This window comes from Podarcis pityusensis, assembly GCF_964106645.2.
Source record: "Podarcis pityusensis genome assembly, chromosome: 16".
NCBI classification, from domain to species: Eukaryota; Metazoa; Chordata; class Lepidosauria; order Squamata; family Lacertidae; genus Podarcis; species Podarcis pityusensis.
In genome coordinates, this window is record NC_138041.1 from 13,996,599 (window position 1) to 14,017,051 (window position 20,453).

General features: G+C 49.2%; 1 protein-coding gene and 1 long non-coding RNA gene across 5 annotated transcripts in view; one reads left to right on the plus strand and one right to left on the minus strand.

Moving 5' to 3' along the window:
• The window catches only part of SLC29A2 (solute carrier family 29 member 2), a 29,978-nt gene continuing 9,525 nt past the window's right edge, over positions 1–20,453 (plus strand). Inside the window, exons 1-9 of one of the 4 annotated variants that reach the window (XM_080985779.1) lie at positions 4,266–4,333; positions 6,400–6,535; positions 7,584–7,689; positions 12,456–12,537; positions 13,965–14,152; positions 15,188–15,327; positions 16,814–16,948; positions 18,694–18,791; positions 19,566–19,650. In XM_080985779.1, coding sequence (XP_080841905.1) covers positions 7,661–7,689; positions 12,456–12,537; positions 13,965–14,152; positions 15,188–15,327; positions 16,814–16,948; positions 18,694–18,791; positions 19,566–19,650 — 757 coding nt within the window. In that variant the 5' untranslated portion in view covers positions 4,266–4,333; positions 6,400–6,535; positions 7,584–7,660. Of the gene's footprint in view, positions 111–2,912; positions 3,717–4,199; positions 4,334–6,399; positions 6,536–7,583; positions 7,690–12,455; positions 12,538–13,964; positions 14,153–15,187; positions 15,328–16,813; positions 16,949–18,693; positions 18,792–19,565; positions 19,651–20,453 lie in introns of those variants that run through there. The other 3 variants (XM_080985780.1, XM_080985777.1, XM_080985778.1) reach the window with 3 other exon arrangements.
• LOC308465704 lies at positions 5,350–6,400 on the minus strand. Its single transcript, XR_013980543.1, has 2 exons — positions 5,637–6,400; positions 5,350–5,424 (listed from the first exon to the last, which is right to left on the minus strand). It is a non-coding gene; the product is annotated as an uncharacterized lncRNA (long non-coding RNA).

The window sequence follows — 20,453 nt, forward strand, 5'->3', positions numbered from 1 at the left end:
CTCACTCACAGCAGCTGTGGCTGTGGCATACAGAGCGCCATTACCAAGGAAGCATGGCGAACGGTGAGATACATTGCTTTGTTTAGCCCTGCCTTCCAGAGGGGACAAAAGTAAGTGTGCAAATATCCTCATTTCAGCTTGTTTTAAATTGTGCAACTTGTTTCATAATTGCATAGTTCCGTTCTCCTGCAGTAGTAGTAATAATAATAATAATAATAATAATAATAATAATTTATTATTTGTACCCCGCCCATCTGGCTGGGTTTCCTCAGCCACTCTGGGCGGCTTCCACAGAGACCAAAAATGCACTAAAATGTCACACAACTTCCCTGAACAGGGCTGCCTTAAGATGTCTTCTGAATGTCAGGTAGTTATTTATTGCTTTGACATCTGAAGGGAGGGCGTTCCACAGGGCGGGCACCACTACCGAGAAGGCCCTCTGCCTGGTTCCCTGTAGCTTTGCTTCTGGCAATGAGGGAACCACCAGAAGGCCCTCGGCACTGGACCTCAGCGTCCGGGCAGAATGATGGGGGTGGAGACGCTCCTTCAGGTATACTGGGCCGAGGCCGTTTAGGGCTTTAAAGGTCAGCACCAACACTTTGAATTGTGCTCCGAAACGTACTGGGAGCCAATGTAGGTCTTTCAAGACTGGTGTTATGTGGTCTCGGCGGCAAAAACTGGAGCTAAGCCTGGCTACCTGCAACGGAAACAACCGCAGACTTTTTCCATGCTTAACCCTGCTCCCTTTCCTTCTCCTTCCTCTGTTCCTTCCTCCGCGCCAGACTTCTGATTGTAAGATCCTCAGGGCAGAGGCCACCTGCCTCCTTGTACTCTGCATTGGCTGCACTGATGGCATGCACAGAGGGGACCAGGATGGCGTGAGCGGTTGTGGGAACCAAATCCTATAAGGATTGGTTAAAAGAGCAGGGCATGGTTAGCCTGAGGGAGAATAAGTGACTAACCCCAGAAGAGCCTGACGGCTGGATCTAGTCCAGCATCCTGTTCTCACAGTGGCCAACCAGACACCCTAGTGGGGAAACCTGAAAGGAGGACCCCAGCAGCACAACAGCAATTCTCCGCCCCTGTGAGTCCCAGCAACTGGCATTTCCTCAAAGAATCCTGGGAACTGTAGTGGAGCCCTCACTTTCCAGCACCCTTAGCAAACTATGGTTCCCAGGATTCTTGGAGCAGGGTAGGTTTAAATGCATAGTGTGTTCACAGTCATAGAGTGCCCCCCCCCCCCGGAACTGTGGAAATGGTAAGTAGCACCCAAGAGATCAGCAGCGGAAAGGCCAGGGCAGGGGTCAGTGCAATTAGGGGCTCAGATGCAAAGACTCCTGTGAACATATTAAGATTACATTGTGGTGTAAAAGACCCGCCAAGGGGTGAGGAGTGGGGAAGGATGGCGAGTTCCAGCCTGTTCTCCATAAGAAAGTAGGCTTGCAGTATCCAGGTCCAGCCCACCCATGAGGCAAGGTGAGGCGATTGCCTCAGGTGGCAGGATTCACAAGGGCAGCAGATCCTGATGTAGCTCTTTCTCTCCCCCACCCCTTTGTTCCTGGTGTAGAACTTCCTTCACCCCTTCTTCCATGGCAGGGAGGGTGCGTGTGCCATTTTGGGGTCCGCCTCAGGTGCCAAAATGTATTGAGCTGGCCCTGGTAGGATCAGCTCTAAAAGCCCACAGAGCTCCCACATCCAGTTTCCCATAGATGCCACTGAGAAGCCCAGAAACAGGGTGTGAAGGCAACAGCGCTCCGTCCATCGTCTATCTCCATAGGCTTTTAAGGGAAGAGTGCTGCTGGACAGGGAAGTTCCATTTAGATTTGCTACGGGAATCCATGCTCTAGTAACATTGGGCTTAGACTGCTGTAATGCACTCCACGGGGGCTGCCCTTGAGGGCTGCCCAGAACCTTCAGCTATTTTGGAACACAGCCACCAGAGTGCTGACATTTGCGTGGACTTGTATGACACCAATTCTCAATAACAAAAGACCACGGTTTGGCACGCAAATCATTCTGATTCAACATGTGAATTGCAATGTCAACTGTCAGGGGTTCAGGAGCAGAGGCACAGGAAAGGGAGGAAATAGAGAGCGAGGGGGAGGAGTCCGAAGGAAATGTTAGCGATGACAGCGGTCCGAGGTCTCTGAGTCTTTCCAGCGAATCGGAAGATTCACAGAAAGGGGCTCCCATGGTCAGAGCAAGGGGGGTGCCGAGGGGGACACCCCAGGAAGAAGGGGCCAGAGGGGACTCAGAGAGCAGCAGTTGGAAATCAGGACCAGCGTCCACACCAGAGTGCAGTAGGGGGGAGGAGTCCCAGGCATCGGGATCAGGCGGCGCACTGCCAGTGGGAGGACATGAGTCAGGATTGGCCACGCCTCCATCGGGGAGCGAGGAAACGGTCGAGAGGAAGGTTGAAGGCTGGGCGCGCGCGCCAAGTTCAAATGTACAGGAGGGCGGCGCAGTTGGCAGCCCGGATAGGGAGCCAGGTCCCAAAGCCCGCCGAAAAGAGGGGGAGGAGTCAGGGGGGTCAACGTCAGCGTCAGAAGAATCCAGGAAGGAAGGGACCCCGGGGGGTAGCAGGACCCAGAGGAGAAAGGAGAGACGTAAGAGGTGGAGTAAGGCTAGAATCTTAAACTGGTGTACAGGGGGCGGAGACTCAGATGGAGCTTCGCCGATCTAACCCCTAGACGTAGAGCTGGGGCGCTGCGGCTTGAAAATGGAAACTGTACTTCAATAAAGACTTTTGTACATTACTGCCGGCTAGCGTTGGTCCTCTGTGAGCTGGGACCTGGAGCCAGCTCTGACATCAACATTTAAGTTTCTTAAAAGTTTCAATTTCCGGCCCATCCAGATTTTACTTTGTGTGCCTTTTTTCCTTTGCCATTTTTAAATTAGCTTTTATTAAAGCTTTCACCGTGTCACAAAACAAACAAATAAACAAGGAAAAGGACATATGGCATCTCCATTTTCGATTCATGGTCTTCTTTTTTTTACAGTTTGCCACCCATTCCCTCGAGTAAAGTGCTGATTCTCTGAGCTTTGAGAAACGGCATTGAAGATCTGAAATAAAAGTAAAATATTGCCTGGAACAGATAAGATGCAACAAAAGCGAATCTATGTAAAAACTGCGCCCCTCAAAATTCAGCGCTGCGACCTAGATAGGCAGCTGCCAGGTTGGCCTAATGCTAGCGCCGGCCCTGCTGGTGACAACTGGAAAGGCCCATTTCCCCCAGAGATCCCCTTTGCTCCGTCGGCCGCCTCATCCCCCCATTTCCCCCCTTGGTCTCTCCCTGCCGGTTGGCTCCGCTGGCCATTCTCAGGGTGCTGGCGGACAGGCAGACCGAGAGAGGGGTGGGGAGAGGCGGCCTCTTTCCCCGGCGCGCTCCTGTACGCAGACTCCGAGGCCGGCTCCTCCCTGACCCTCCAAGGGCGACGGCGGCAGAGAGGCTCGCCTGTTTCGCCGGCATCTCCCGCCTCATGGAGGCGAGGCCAGGCAGCCCCGGTAGCGGCGGCAGCAAGCAGCGCCGCCCTCGGGGGCTGGAGCTCCGCAGAGGCAGGTGAGCCTCGGCGCCCCTTGGAGCGCCCAGCCCGCAGCGGCCCCGAGCGCCGCGAAGAGGTCCGGGGGTGCAGGAACGGGAGGAAGGAGCGTGCTCCCATGATCCGAAGCGAAGTGACTCTGGATTGCATAGGAATATGACCCTTCCGAACTCAAGGTAGGGCCTCTGGAAGAGGATGGCTTAAGAAGAAGATTTCGAGGGCCTGGGGGTGGGGGAGGCTAAAACAGGTGCAGGGGCTCAAGCCTAGCTTCTTTTTAAAAAATGCCTTTATCTAGCGATCAGTCAGAGACAGGGTGATGGAGATATTTTCAACATCAGGCTGCAGTTTTAGGGCAAAGTAGTACACAGGTCTTTATCGTGGTCCGTGTAGCTCTGTACTGTTTACACTGACTGGCAGCAGCTCTCCAAGGTTTCAGGTGTGTGTGTGGCGGGGGGGGGGGGGGGAATATTCCTAGCCCAGCCTGGAGATGCTGGGGATTGGACCTGGAGGGGGGGGCAGTCTGCTTGCAAGGCAGATGCTCTACCACTGAGTGACTAGCAAGGAGCAGCTGTGCCCCTGAACTTGTGCAGAGTGCCTTCCCTAGCACAGCCTGTATCTTTCCTATGCCTAGGACGGGAGGGGGAAGATTGCCAGGTGTCGAACCTGTTTTTCAAAACTGACCCTTCCAAACTTTCTCTCTGGGTCACCAGAGGTTATTTGGTGGAATCCCAGGCACCGGAAACCACAGGAGGGGAGAGTGCTCTTGTGTTCGAATCCTGCTTGCAGGTTTCCCGTAAGTACCGTATTTTTTGCTCTATAAGACTCGCTTTTTCCCGCCTAAAAAGTAAGGGGAAATGTGTGTGCGTCTTATGGAGCGAATGCAGGCTGCACAGCTATCCCAGAAGCTAGAACAGCAAGAGGGATTGCTGCTTTCACTGCGCAGCGATCCCGCTTGCTGTTCTGGCTTCTGAGATTCAGAATATATTTTTTTCTTGTTTTCCTCCTCCAAAAACTAGGTGCGTTTTATGGTCTGGTGCGTCTTATAGAGCGAAAAATACGGTACCTGGCTGAACCCTGTGAGAACAGGATGCTGGACTCGATGGGCCAGCAGGCTCTTCTCGTGTTATTATGGTCTTTTGACCCCTGAACTATGAGCCGGTTAATAAGAAGAGCCTGGCTGCTGCATTAGTCCACACCTCCAACAATGGACATTCAGAGGGACACTGCACAGTGTTGGTAGAACATAGCCATTGTGGCTCATGCCCATTGATAGCTCTGTCCTCCAAGAATTTGGGAAATACTCTTAAAGCTACCCAAGATGTAGGAGGGCAGCATTCTCATCTAAGCAACCATCTCATCTCAGCTGAAAACTACAGGGAGACTCCTGACCTAAATCAAGCCTGGCTGACTCTTTGCATCTCCCCCTTGCTTAGACAGAACTAGGATCTTTCCTTTCAAGAACCGACTTCCTGCAATAAACATAGCTTTCTTCTTGCCCCAAATTCAGAGTCCTGGTGTGATTATGTGCAAGGTAAAGAGTGATGCCTCAGCTGTGCTCCTGTATTCCTGTATTCTGTTCGACTTCCTAGTGCTTTAACTGCCCAGTGCCGACAGATGCTAAACCAGAACAGGAGAATAACTTGTAGAAAACAAAGACAAAAAGGCAGACCAAAAAAATGGCTTGATTTTATTTCATATGCTATAACAAAAAAGCACAAATTTAGACCTCCTGTGACCTTTGGACAATTATTGACAGAGACATTTATTTGGTGTTTGATATGTGGTGGAATTATTTCGTTACTTTCTTGCTGGACATATTTCCGAAACTGTTCCAGGGGGAGGGGGAAATATTATTTGTTTCCTTTGTTCCTTGCCTTGTATTACCTGTGAAAGATAAACGAACACTTAATTAAATAAAAAAAAACTGCAGAGGGGGTGGAATTTGAGAGGAGGAGGGTAACCAGAGGCCATTGTCAACAAAAGCATTTGCAAGGGTGAAAACCTCCCATGGCCTTTGAGCAGGCCTTTGCAAATCCCTGATTGGGCAATGCCAAATGTTGTTCGAAGTGTATAATGTGGTGACTAACAGACCTTACCTGAGCAGTCAGCTGAAGTCTTTGGAGGTGCTGATAGCAATGTGAGTAGGCTCTGTGTGTGTCTGTGTAAAAACAACAATTCCTTTGATACCTTTTCCCAGGGTGAATTCCAGTCTGTGCATCTGGATTTAAGAGATTATGCTTATTCCGTTTACTTCCTTATTTTTCTTGTTGCAAAATAACCAGGAATTTACGTTAACTCTTTGACGCCTATTTGGGGCGTGAAGATTTGGAAGGAAGAACCAGATTATTCTGTTTCGTACTGGATTGCTTGTTGTTGCTTTTAAAAAAAAGCAAGTTAAAATGTATACATAGATTTTTGGCCAAAATGACTCCTAGACTACTGTAGAAATATGTCTATAATGTATCTATTTAAGTTGTTTTAAAATCAGGAGAAAACCAGGTAAAACTAGCATGCAAATAACAATTATTATTATTTATTAAATTACAATCACAAGTGTCTGGCATTACATATAATAATAACCCAGCTTTCCCTAACCTGGGTGCCTTCCAGATGTTTTGGACTACAGCTCCCATCAGCCCCAGCGATCACACTTTTGCTGGCTGGGTCTGATGGGTGTTGTAGGCCATTAGGTCTGGAAAACACCACCTTGGCAATGGCAAATTCCTTTCTATTTTACTCACTTTCACACTAAGTGCTTAAATTCTTTGCCCACAAGCCCAGGCACTGAGGAGGGGCAGGGTCTAACTCTGCACATTCTCAGAGACACTCCCGCCTTTGTCATTGCTACGCGTTTTGCAGGGCTTATCCTGGTATTCAGAACAGACCTGAGGCCTTGAAACATAAGACGAGCCCTGAAGTTGGGTCGGGTCAAAGGCCTATGCAATTTTCCAGGATGCCTGTTTGGGCTTGAACTAGGACCGATTCAGTGCTGTGAGTCAGCTGTCTTTCCTCCTTTGTCGATCTTTGAATGCTTTGTGTCCGTCCCTGCAGAGTGTGAAGCAGTAATAAAGAGGAGAGTGTCTCTGAGCATGTGCAAGAGTAAGACCCTGCCTCTCCCTTCTGTTTTGTGGCTTGAGGACACTCTTGGCCTCCATTTGAGTTGTTGAAGGCGTGGGCAGGATAACGGTTGTAGGGCTTCATCTGACTAACCCTTAAAGCCATAGCTCAGTGGGTTAGAGAGTAGTGCTGATAAGGCTAAGGTTGCAGGTTCGATCCTTAATGTGGGACCGCTGCGTATTCCTGCATTGCAGGGGGCTGGTCTAGGACGCCTTCCAACTCGACAGTTATATGATCAAGGCAGAATACAGGAAGTAGTAACAGGAAAAGAGTGCCTCTGGGGGCATGCAGAGTGCATTTCTCTCATTAGTGGGGAATCTCAGGCCCAAGGGCCAAATGTGACCCTGCAGCCTTCCCTATTGGGTCTTTCAAAGTCATGTCCCTCACTGGCCTCGACTGTGTTTGCTTGTCTGCAAAATGTCCTTGAACTCTGAGAATGCCTCTCCTGTGCCTGGATGGAGGACAGAGAGGGGTGTGCGCAGAAGGGTAAAATTCGCATTTGTTGCTCTGCACACTTTTGCCTCTGGCCCTGCCAACTGTTGGCATGTCGCCATTGGGCTGGAAAAGACTCCCTACCTCTGCAGCAGTGAGCGGTTGCATCTGATCCACACATGTCACGAGAGCAGGGAAGCGGGCATCTCAGCCATTCCCTGGGACCACTGGTCTGGGGGTCTTTCTCGTACAGGGTGAGGCAGGGTCCTGTCAACCCTTTGGGTGCTTTATTGTGCTTTTTTTTGCACAGATCTGGAGTGTGCAGTTCCTCCTGCCTTTCATTGCTTTTTCAAATCCCCTCTTTGAAAACTGGAGTTCTCAGAACCTCCTGAATGCTTGAGATGGGCATAATCCGAGTTTATTAGCTTTCTCGCCCTTCGTGGATGGAGGCAGAGTTTTCCCTTCTGTTACGACTTTTTTCAATTCCCTTTCAGGTGCAGCTGTGCTTTGACAGGGGCCAGACTCCTGCCACTGTTCCTGCCTCCCGCTTAGGGGGTGTAACTGGTTCCCGATGGCTTCTCAGGTGACCCCCAAGGACTCGTAAGTATCAAAGCCCCGTGAGATCTGACTTGGGGAGAATATACTTTGAAAAGAGCCAGGATAATAAGCGTCTTAACCCTCAGAACCACTTGCAGAGACTGAAACGTGAGAATAATACCTGGGATGCCTTTGAGCATATTGCTTCCTGAGCCTTTTGGGTAGGGATTTTGTAACATACACAAGAGTCCCGTACGTGACACCCCTTCATAGATGAGTTACTATTTTTCATGTTAGAGGGTGGTTTATTTATTTGTTGTTGAGTTAAACAGAATCCCTTCTCAAGCAGAGTTTGCCCATGGGCCTGTGGGGTGTAGTCAAGTGTGGTGGGCCAGAGTGGGGAGAGCTCTGGGTTCAAAATCCATAAAGCTTTTCTTTGGCCCATCATGGCTTAAAAGTAAAGGGAACCCTGACCATTAGGTCCAGTCGTGAGCGACTCTGGGGTTGCAGTGCTCATCTCGCTTTCTTGGCCGAGGGAGGCGACATACAGCTTCCGGGTCATGTGGCCAGCAGGACTAAGCCGCTTCTGGCGAACCAGAGTAGCACACGGAAACGCCGTTTACCTTCCCGCCGGAGCGGTACCTATTTATCTACTTGCACTTTGACGTGCTTTCGAACTGCTAGGTTGGCAGGAGCAGGGACAGAGCAACGAGAGCTCACCCCGTCATGGGGATTCAAACCTCCAACCTTCTGATCGGCAAGTCCTAGGCTCTGTGGTTTAACCCACAGCGCCACCCGCGTCCTTCATCATGGCTTACAGGGAGGATAAAATGGGATGATGTCATGAGCCTCTTAGGGGATTTGTAGGGTACAAAGGTGGTTAAAAAACACACCTGAGTGTCTGACTAGGACCTGAGAAACCAAGGTTCAAATCCCCACTTGGCCATGAAGCTCACTGGGTTTCCCTGGGTCAGTCACTTCCTCTCAGCCTAACCTACCTCACAGGGTTGTTGTGGGGATTTAATAAGGAGGAGGAGAACAATGTACATGACCTGGAACTCCTTGGAGAAAAAAGATGGGATATAAATGCAATAAAAAATAATAAATTTGCCTGTGTTTGCAGAACTGCAATGAACCTTAGAATCATAGAATTGTAGAGTTGGAAGCAGAGCCTACACAACACAAAACACTGTTGCTATATGTAGATTTAATTTTGTTTTATTTTATTAATTTTAATTTTGTTTTATTTTATTAAATTAATTTTATAATGAATGATTTTAGAGTGTTGTGTTGTACTGTTGTACTGTTTTATTGTTGTTAGCCTCCCTGAGCCCGGCTTCGGCTGGGGAGGGCAGGATATAAATAAAATTTCTTCTTCTTCTTCTTCTTCTTCTTCTTCTTCTTCTTCTTCTTCTTATCTTATATTTTGGAAATGTACATCCAGGTATTCCCCCCTTTAGCTTGTTTAGCTTATACGTAAATCTGGAAGTGTTCATATGCTACCCATCTGACCGGGTTGCTCCAGCCACTCTGGGTGGCTCTCAACAAAATATTAACAACACACTTTTGTTGTACAGTACTCAGAGTATAGCCGTTGAAATGAATGGACCTAAGTCAGTCATGCCCACTGATTTCAATCAAGGGTCCCTCTAGATGTTGCTTTTATTGCACATTCATGATGGTATCGGTGCAGAGAGACACTTTTCAGTACTGTTTGCACCTGCCAGCGTGGGCCAGCGTTCAGGAAGGATGGGATTTAAAGCCCAGAGATATCTGGAGGGCTGCAGGTTCCCCCACCCCCACTCCTGGATGAATACAATGAATCCGTGGTGCATTCCACCAGAATCTGCCCAGTGGCATGGATGGGGAAGGGTGGAGCGGGACCAAAGGGGAGGGGGAATGAAAATCTGCAAGCCTCAGTTAGGAACGGTTGAGGGAGTTGGGTAGGTTTAGCTTGGAGGAGAGGAGACCGAGAACTGATACAATAACCATCTTCAAATATCTGGTGGATGTTGCCACATGGAAGACAGAGCAAGCTTGCTTTGATCTGCTATGGAGGGTAGGACTCAAACCAAAGGATTCAAATGACAAGCAAGGAGATTCCTGTTAAACATTAGGAAGAAATTTCTGAGGGTAAGAGCTGCTTGACAGCGGAAGATGGTGGCTTCTCCTTCACTGATGATTTTCAAGTAGAGGTTGGATGGCCACCTGTCAGGGATTCTTTAGCTGCAATTCCTGCACTGTAGGGGGTTGGATTAGATGACCCTTGGGTGGTCCTTCCAACCAGTGCCACATTTACATATAAGCTAAACAAGCTATAGCTTAGGGCCCCACTCTCTTAATAAATAATAATAATAATAATAATAATAATAATAATAAAAAATTATTTATACCCCGGCCAGAGCCGGGCTCAGGGTGGCTAACATCAATAAAATTTCAGTAAAACATAATAAGAAAAAAAGAAAAAGAAAAAAACAATTTAAAATACAGGTTAAAATGCAATTTAAAATGCAGCCTCATTTTAAAAGTCAAAACCATAAGGGGAGGGAAGCATAAGGGTCAGACTGAGTCCAAACCAAAGGCCAGGCGGAACAGCTCTGTCTTGCAGGCCCTGCGGAAAGATGTCAAGTCCTTGTGGCAGAGCATTCCACCAAGTTGGGGCCAAGTACTGAAAAGGCCCTGGCCCTAGCTGAGACCAACCTAACCACCTTGCAACTTGGGACCTGCAGAATGTTGTCATTTGTGGACCTTAAGGTCCTCTGCGGGGCGTACCAGGAGAGGCGGTCCCGTAGGGGCCCCCAGAAAAATTTAAAGGAAAAAACCACTGGGTGTACATTTCCAAAATATAAGATAAAAAACATATTTTGTTATCTGCAAATGGCTTTAGATACCTGTTAGGTCCTATAAATTACCATATAGCATATATTCAACACAAAAAACAGCGACAGTTTGTTGTTGACAAAGGACAGCTGGACATATAAAGGGCCCCATTACCTTCAGTAGCTTAGGGCCTCATCAAACCTAAATCCAGCCCTGCATATGAATAATAAAAAATCATTATGAGTTAGTTAGTTAGTTAGTTAGCTAGCTAGTTAGTTAGTTGGTTGGATGCAGCCCGTTATTTCTGCTCTGCACATGACACATTTTTTTTTTGTTAACTCCAAATTGGACCAGTTGTATAAGCCTCACCTCCCCAGTTGTTTTCAGTTACAAAATGCAGCTGCCTAGGTGTGCCTTCTTGGGTTTCCTTCTCTGCATACTCGGGTATGTGTTTGGGGAGGGAGTGGAATGTTTCACACCTGGATTAGGCACGTTTCACTTATGGTATAAGGATTAGAAGTGTTGAGTTTCCAGTTTTCTGGGCAGGTGCACAGATTTCCTTTAGGTACCCTATTCCCCTCCCCGGTGCTGCCACAAATGCACTGGCGAATTAAATCTTCCACTTCCCTTCTTTTAAAAAACAAAACAAAACAGCAAACAAAGGAATCGGTTCCTCAAAACCTGATTTTCCTGTCCAGAAATGAGCACGGGGGTGGGAACGCTTTCTTCTTGGCACTGTGCTCCGTTTGTGTGCCTGGTGGGGGAGGGATAAGAAGATGGGGTGGTAAATAGATTAGCAGGGAGGAGGGCAGAAACCGCTGCCAGGCAAGGCCTTGTCGTGTAGACATGCCTTCGGCTTATTAGATTAAATCTGTCGCTCTCTTTCTCTCTCTGCTTCAGATCCAGCCTTTGGTAACCTGGGGCGCTCAAGACACTTTGGACTACAGCTTCAGTCTGCCCCAGTGATGGGAGTTGTGGTCCAAAATTTCAGGAGGCAGGGGTGGGAGAAACCGTCAGTTTCCTTTGCCCATTTTGCCCATGTGGAGTTTCCGCCTCAGTCGTCGTGTTGGTGGTTGGAAGCCCTCGTGAAAATTCATGAGCGTATTTCTGTTTTGCCTAACAAGAGACATTTTTGCAAAGCCGTTTCCCCTAACCTAATGCATTTGGGCATTATATTTAGATATGCACTTTAATGCACATTTGCATGGGCGTTTCTGTACACATGGCTGGGGAACTGCGCTGCAAAATTGGGAAGATTGCAGATTTCAAAGCAAAGCTGTATTTTGGTTCTTGCATTGCTCCAGAAACCCCCAAAGCAGGACTTGACTACCCTTTCGACTTCCCCTCATCTCCCTCACCTAGTGTCACTTTGAGCTGTTGTAGGATACTCAAAGGGTGGTTAGGCCCAGCCCTCCTCTGAGCACTGCGACCACAGTTACACAGTGTTCTCAGGGAGGGGAAGCATTGCAGGATGTTAGCGGCAGGCTTGGACTGTGGTATTTATGACCCACCTGCCTGGCCTGAATTGGTTTTGACTCCTTTTTGAGAGGGAGGGAACATAGTACAGTGGTAGAATGCTTGCTCTGCTTACAGAAAGTCCCAGGTTCAGTTGCCAGCATCTCCAGTTAAAAGGGATCAAGAGACAGGTGGCGGCTGCCTGAGACCATGGAGAGCTGTTGCCAGTCAGAGCAGGCAGTACTGAGCCTGATCTAGCCCTGATTTTTCAGAATTTTGAGGGCTAGAATCTTTATTACTCTGTTTTAAGCAGGACTGTAACTCAATGTTAAGACTGCTTGCTATGCAATCGGGGCACCTTCAGTTAGGAAGGAACAGGATCAGCAGGTAGTTGGTGATGGGGGAAGCCCCCCTTGCTGGCTGAGACACTGCTGGCTGAGACACTGAGATCTGTTGCCAGTCAGAGCAGACAATACTGCGCTAGATGGACGAGTGTCCTGAATTGCTCACAGCTGCATCTCTTTAATGGCTGCTTCTCCTCTCCAAACCCCCAGGTTCCATTGTGTGGGGATCATCTTCTTCCTCCTTGGCCTGGGAACTCTCCTGCCCTGGAACTTCTTCATCACGGCCATACCGGTGGGTCCTTTGCTTCAGGCACCTTCTTCTCTGGGCATCCGGGGGCAGGGGGAACGTTTCCAGGGCTGAGCCCCAGGACAGGGTTGGGATATGAATACTGTGGATGCTCAGAGAGGATATCTTTATTAGATATTATCCTTCCTCCTTCACTTTTGTGAGTTCAGCAGAATGCATCCTTTTGCAGATTACCAGGGAAGTTTGGATAGGCTAGTTTTAGCCTTTTGAGTTTAAGTAATGCAAGATGCTTTAAGGCAGACTGCCTTCTCCCTTGTATTTCCCCCTTTTCTATCCCTTAAAATAACAACCACACAAACAGTCTTGTAAAAGGTAAAAAAAGAAAACATTTACTCACTCAGAATACTTTTTGAAGAGTTAACAGATACAGCAGCTTTGTCCGGGCAGACTTAACATGGTAATTTTGTAACAAAGACATACTTAGGTCTAGCTTAGCAGATGTTCTTATGCTGCTGGCATGGTGGAAAGAGATAGGAAGAGTAAGAGAGGGTGCCCAGGCAGAGTGGGAGCATCTCTCACAGAAACCTCTCTAGGAAACTTGCAGGAAAACTCTGTGAGCTTCATCTCCTGCCGTGTGCCTATCTAGCAAAACATGAATCGTTGGCTTGACTGCACGTGGTTAAATATCCCACGTGCAGCTCACGCCAGGAATCATCGCCCTTGTTGCACACTCACTTCTTTGCATTTCTTGCTCTTCAAAATAAGAGGAAACTCTGAATCCAGCTCCACTCTAAGGCCGTTTGCCCAGGATGAATTAGGCTGCATCCCTGGATCCCACTTAACCTGGGAGCAGGAACGGAAAGGACATTCTCCGTTTCACACGGATGAGTTCATTCGCAAGGCCTTTCCATCCCTTTCCGGCATCAGTCCGTAAATTGATTGTTAAAAAAAACACCTGCACAAATATACGGATTGCTCTTTGCCTATCCAACCCTGCAGTTCCACCTTTGGGGTGCTCAGGAGGAGGAAGAGAGGAAATGGAAGCCCCATTGTGCTGGTGGCATGCAGTGATGGAGGCTGTTTGTGATAGCAGCATGGCTTCCTGTTGTTTGGTGCTTTGAGGAAACAGGTCGAGTTTTGGGCTTAGCTCACTATAGCCAGCCCTGGAACTTCCATCGATTGCATAGCATGGCAGGGATAAGCAAGGTGCAGTGGAGCATGTGCAAAGTGTCCTTGCACCATGCCTCAATTAGCCTGCACACATGTGGGTTAAGAGGGGAAGAGCTTTAATGGTCCAACAATGTGTGTTGCATTTTTATCCTGTGAACCACCCTGCGATCTTGCGATGAAAGGGGGTATATAAATATCTGATAAATAACCATGGTGTAGGGCGAGTCTGAGTCCCGGCCCCTCTCTTCCTGGGGAATTGAACACACAGACACCGCTCACACAGAGTATAACCTTCTTTTCAGTATTTTCAGTCTCGGCTCATTGTGGGGAACTGCTCAGCTGGCAAGGAGGAGGATGGGAACTGGACAGGCCTGGGACTTGAACCCTCATCCCACTGCAGTGACAACTTTAACTTCAGCAACTGGCTGGCTCTTCTTTCCCAACTGCCTCTGCTCCTCTTCACCCTTCTCAACTCCCTCCTCTACCAATGGTGAGCTAGCTTGATTCTTGCTCCTCCATCTTGGCCCTGATCCCATGCCCAAGATGGGTGTTGCCCACCTCTGTCTCCACACTCTCCCAGGTTCCCTTTCCGGGTGTGGGTGAAGCGTAATCTCCAGATTCCCCGCTTTCATTTAAAAGAAGGAAAAGCAAGTGTCTGTAGAACCTGAGACGTGAGGCAAAATGTACAGGCCTGCTTCCCCCTTCCACTGTTTGACTTTGCCCCCACCTATGTGTCCAAAGTGTTCTCTATAAACTGCGCTATAAGGGGTCAGTCACAACAAAGCCTTGATTGTGCTTGCAGCAGCCCTGTGAGGTAGGACCACTGTTGGTTCCATAGTACATATGGGGAGAGTTGAGGCAGAGAGAGCAGAAACTTGCTTTGTTTTGAGGGCCGCCGCTCACTGGCATGCAGCAGGTTCTGGGCTCAATCCCCAGCATCCCCAGGTAGGACTGGGAGTGTCCTCCACTGAAACCCTGAAGAGCCACTGCTGGTATGTTTAGACAATACTGAGCTAGGACCAACGGCCTGACTCTGTATAAGTCAGCTTCCTACTTAAATCAGCCCTTTATTCAGGACAATGTGGACCAGAAACCTACTTCCTTCTGAGACAAAGGGTCATAGATCCGTGGTGGAGCCTCTGCTTTGCTTGCAGGAGGTTCCCAGTTCAATTTCCGGCATCAGTGTTGAATCCCAGAATTGTTTTGTTGGAAGGGACCCCAAGGGTCCTCTAGTCCAGGAATCTCAGCTAAAGCATCCATGATAGCTGGCCATCCAGCCTATGCTTAAAGAACTCCAGTGAAGGGGAGTCCACAACCTCCGGAGGCAGTCTGTTCCACTGCCAACGGCTCTTACGGTCAGGAAATTCTTCCTGATGTATAGCTGGAATCTCCTTTCTTGTAACTTGAAGCCGTGGGTTCAATTCGCTTCCTTCCCCGCATCTCCCAGCTGCTCAGCCCCCTCCGACTCTTATCTAGGCTGCGCAACCTTTAAGCATTCATCTTTCTCCTTTCCACCCCTGCAAAGCATTCCGGACAAAGTGCGAATCCTGAGCAGCCTGATCGGGATCCTGCTCCTCTTTGTGCTGACGGCCGTCTTGGTCAGGGTGGAGATGCCGGCCCAGAGTTTCTTCTCCATCACGATGGCAAGCGTCTGGTTCATTAACTGTGAGTTCTGCATGGCCTGGCTGGGGCCTGGCTGTCCCTCTCAGAGCAATAACACCATTGCCGTCTGCTCCCAAGCCCTGCGGCAGATCTGTAACCTCCAGGTTTGAGTTTGGAGAAGAGAATGACCAAGAGCCAGTCTGGTGTAGCAGTTAGAGAGTCAGTCTAGGGCCAGGGAGACCCAGGTTCAAATCCATGCTTGGCCCCAAACCTTTTGGCCAGCATGCTGTCTCTCGGCCTAAACAGCCTCACAGAGTTCTTGTGAGGGTAAAACAGGGGTGAGGAGAACCATGGATCTGTGGCTCTGGATTTCTGGGATGAAAGGTGGAGCCAGAAGTGTAACTTTGATGTAATTTTAAAAGGCTGAGGGGAAGGGCTGTCATGCCGAAGAGGGGAAAAGACTTGCTGGCTCAGACTGGATCTGATGTGCTTAAATTACAGGAAGGCAGATTGAGGATTAGGATGGTAAGAACAGTTTTATAATCATAATTACAATAATAATTTATTACCTACTTATACTCCACCCATCCGACTGAGATGCCCCAGCCACTCTGGGCGGCTTCTAACAGAATATAAAAGAACACAACGAAACATCAGACATTAAAAAGCTTCCCGATACAGGGCTGCCTTCAGATGTCTACAGAAAGTCGTATAATTGTTTATCTCTCTGGCACCTAATGGGAGGCCATTCCACAGTGAGGGTGCCACTACCGAGAAGGCCCTCTGCCTGGTTCCCTGTAACTTCACTTTTTGCAGTGAGGGAACTGCCAGAAGGCCCTCGGAGCTGGACCCCAGTCTGGGCTGAATTATGAGGGTGGAGATACTGTATACCCTATACAGAGCCAAGGAGCTTCAATTTTATCCAGGCTAGTTTTCTACAGACGCTCCTCTTTATCCTCCATCCAGACAAGCAAGAGATCAAGGCCAGGCAAAAACACTTGAGGTGTGAATCAGGGCCAGTGAGGGGGTGTGGCTTGGGGAGAGTTCCGAGGGCCAGATAGAGAGACCTGGAGGGCCACATTTGAAACTCCTCCCCCCGAGACCTAAGGTTCTCCACCCCTGGACTAAATGGCCTACAAGACTCCTTCTAACTCTGTCATTCTAGGACTGCAATCTAAGAAAAGGTATCCGTTGTTGCTGCTGCTGATGTTCACCCGCCCTTTACCATACAGTCCTAGGACAGGTGACAGCAATTTAAAAATGCCAGTGTCGAAGGCCTATGTCAGAAACTGTCTCCTGAAGATGCTGGACAAGAGAGGGAGAGAGGAAGTTGCACGACTTCCTCTGGCTGTGAGGAATGATCTCCCCTGAGGGATTGCGGTTCTTAGTGCTTGGGGGAAAGGGGAAGGTGCCCCCCCCCACAACCACGGTCTTAGTCCCAGTCCTGGGTGTGTGAGCTTATAAGGAAGTAAAATGCCACTAAGCATGTTGGCTGCTGACATTCTCGCCCCCCAAACTCCACCTTCCTTCTCTCCTCTCCTCTTGCCAGCCTTCTGCGCCGTCTTGCAAGGCAGCCTCTTTGGGCAACTGGGATCCTTCCCGCAAAGCTACAGCACTCTCTTCCTGAGCGGCCAAGGAATGGCTGGGACCTTCGCAGCCACCGCCATGTTGCTCTCTATGGCCAGTGAGTATCGTGAGGAGGAGGAGGAGTGTGTGGTCTGGAGAGCAAGTCCTCTGAAGACCTACTGGGAAAGTGCTGGGAAGTGGGGGGCTGTTTGCATGGAGAAGAGAAGATCGAGGAGGCCGGCGGGGGGGGGGGAGGAGAACCACCTTCAAATATCTGAAAGGGGTGTCGCGTGGAAAATGGCGGCAACCTGCTCTCCGTTGCTCCAGAGGGTCAGTTTAGAACCAAACAGTGGAAATCGCAGGGAAGCAGATTTCTGCTGAACATTAAGACAGAGGTGAGGAATGTCCAGCCTGTCTGTGGGCCTTAATATGCCCCTACCTGTGGGGCAGGTAAAGACATGGACGGGTCAGGTTTACAGCTGACCACCTGGGCTTCAGAGTGCCCCACAGGGTGTTTGCAAGCATCAACATTCAGCTGACCATTGGCCCTTTTCAGAGAGCAACATGAGACACTCTGATGGCTGCCTCAGTTCTGTGCAAGCCCTGATGACCAGCTGATGGTTGCTGCTTGCAGTGAGACCTGGACGGTGCCTTGAAACCCAATAATCAGCTGATTTGTTGGCGCTTCAAAATGTCACATGTTGCACTGGACCAAAAGCAGGTCACCTGATGTCGTTGTGGCATCAGGTGATTGACAGCTGGGCACCCCCACCTCTCCACCTGTCAAACTTGATCTACAGGGGTGGGGGAGAAAACAGTAAGAGGCACTGAGCCGTGCAGCAGGCTGCCTCAGGAAGTGGTGGGCCCCATTTCAGGAGAGGCATTTTTAATAACAGCCACTTCAGATTGCCTGCCTTTGGCTTATGAATGTGGAGCGCCCAGCTGGTCTGAGGCGGAGCTGCTTTGTTGCCCTCCAAAATACCACTTATATTTTATTTATCATCCATTACATTTATGTCCCACCTTTTATCTTCCAAGGATCTCAAGGGGTCTTAAATGCTTCTCCTCCTCAGTACGCCTCACCCTTCTGAGCCCACGTGCCTGTTCATTCCTGCCCAAAGCACACATGCATTCCTTAGGCCCAATGTGAAGTCCCCACTCCGCCCCCAACTGCCCCTTTCTCTGTAGGCTTCTCACTTCTTCATCTCTCTTCCCCACCTCTTTCTTCATTCAGGCCTTTGCCTCTTCCAGGAACAAGAAGAAAGGACCTCTGAGGTGCACCAAGTTATAATTCGTTGGTGTTTTGAATACAACCTGCATCGCGGGGGGGAAACGCAGCAATGCTCTGTGTTTTTCTGTGCGCTCTGCTGCGATGTGGCTGTGGCACCCCTTACCCACCCACCCACTCCCCAGCTCAGTCTCATAGCTTGCCCAACACTCCTGCCTTTAATTCCTCCTTCCTACTAACCCCTCTCCTGTCCCTCACCCCTTCCTATGTGAGAATTCCTTCCTCCTGCATACTGAGTTATCACTTCTCTTTCCCAAACTGCCCCCCACCCTTCTCCACATTCTGTCTTGAGACATCTTCACCCCAAATATTTGTGAGCATTCCATGACATGACAAAAGCTCGACTGGTGACTGGTAGAGGTTCGGAGGTGATAAGACAGTGTTTAACTGTGGGCTTGTTTGTTTGCATTTATGCCAAGTTGCATAGCAGGGTTGTGGGGAAGGAATACGAGGCAAGTTCTAGCAACTTACTCCTCACCCCCACGGGCTGTGTCAAAGTCCCGGCCAGAAGGGTAGCCCAGAAAGTGCTCTCCATAGGCTGCCCATCCTCATCTCGTTGTTCTCTGGCTTTTCAGGTGGTGTGGATGCTCAGACCTCTGCTTTGAGCTATTTTGTCACCCCCTGTGTTGGGACCCTGATCTCGATCATCTGCTATATCTTGCTGCCCCACAAGGTGAGACAAAGCCCTCTCTCCCACACCCTGGTTTTGCAAAATAAGCGGGAGCTCTTTCCACTGGGTTTGAGGAGGGAAGGAAGAGATTTGTAAGTGCTGGCATGGTCTAATCCACTTTAAAAGCCAACTAGGCTAAAGCGATGTGGACAATCATGATCTCTTCCCCCTCCCCCTGCACCATGTACACATCTCCTTATTTTCACCTGTTTTGTACAGCAGATAAACTGCTTTCTGGGCGCTTACAGACTGACGTGATCTTCGAGCGGGATTCATTCACACATTCTGACAAATTCAGGTTGCACTATTAAAGTCAATTTGGCACTCCTGTGCAACAAACTCACCTCCCCCCCCCCATAAAAATCTGACTTCTTCTTTTTGCATTGCATTGCAATGCTGTCTACCCCCCCCCAACAAATTAGAAATAAATAAATTGCCAGCGTTCTCTAACCTCCCTGCAAACTTTATGCAAACAAATCTGGATTGCCTGGAAGTGAAGTCTATGAACTCGCTGTAACTTTATTCTCTCCCCCCCCCCCCCCACTGTTGGAGGCAGTATAGCAGGCCTCAGAATACCAGGTGCAGGGAATCACAAATGGGGAGGCCACTGAGAAAACAGGATACTAGACTAGATGGGTCCCCCTTTGGCCTGATCCAGAAGGCTCATATTGTGTTCTCAGCCTTATAAGCTTCCCTTGCAGAGGTGAGGGAAGAGGTGATGGAGGAATCTGATAACACCCTGCCATTTGCAACCACGACTCGCTTTTTTCTCTGCAGGATTTTGCTCGCCACCACCTTCACAAGAGAGCCCAGGAAGAGCCAGGCTATGAGCTGGAGACCAAGGCGGGGCTTCTTTCCCCTGGTAAGCAGCCTCCTAAGAAGTGGGTCAGCCAGGCTCCCCCCTTGAGAGTTCATCCCAAATTGTGGAACCTATTCACAAATTTAATAATGGAGCTTGTAGGGCAGGGTGGGGGAACATTTGGCCCTCCAGAGGCTGTTAGACTCCCAACTCCCAGCAGCCCCAGCCAGCAAGACCAGGGATTTAGGGATGATGGGAGTTGTAGTCCAGCAACCTCTAGAGCAGGCTTCCTCAAAGTCGGCCCTGCAGATGTTTTGAGATTGCGATTCGCATCATCCCTGACCACTGGTCCTGCTAGCTAGGGGTCATGGGAGTTGTAGGCCAAAAAGATCTGGAGAGCCGAGTTTGAGGAAGCCTGATCTAGAGAGCTACACGTTGGCCACCCCAAGTGTACAATTAAGTCTCCCTCTACCTGGCTGGCATCTAGACAGTTTAACTTTTTCGTAAACCGCTTTCAGGGTTTTGTTTTGTTAGGCGGTGTATAAATGTTACGAAGTAAATAAATAAATTTGGTTGACCACAAACTTGACATGAGCCAACAGTGTGACGCGGCAGCTAAAAAAGCCAATGCAATTCTGGGCTGCATCAATAGGAGTATAGCATCTAGATCAAGGGAAGTAATAGTGCCACTGTATTCGGCTCTGGTCAGACCCCACCTGGAGTACTGTGTCCAGTTCTGGGCACCACAGTTCAAGAAGGACACTGACAAACTGGAACGTGTCCAGAGGAGGGCAACCAAAATGGTCAAAGGCCTGGAAACGATGCCTTATGAGGAACGGCTAAGGGAGCTGGGCATGTTTAGCCTG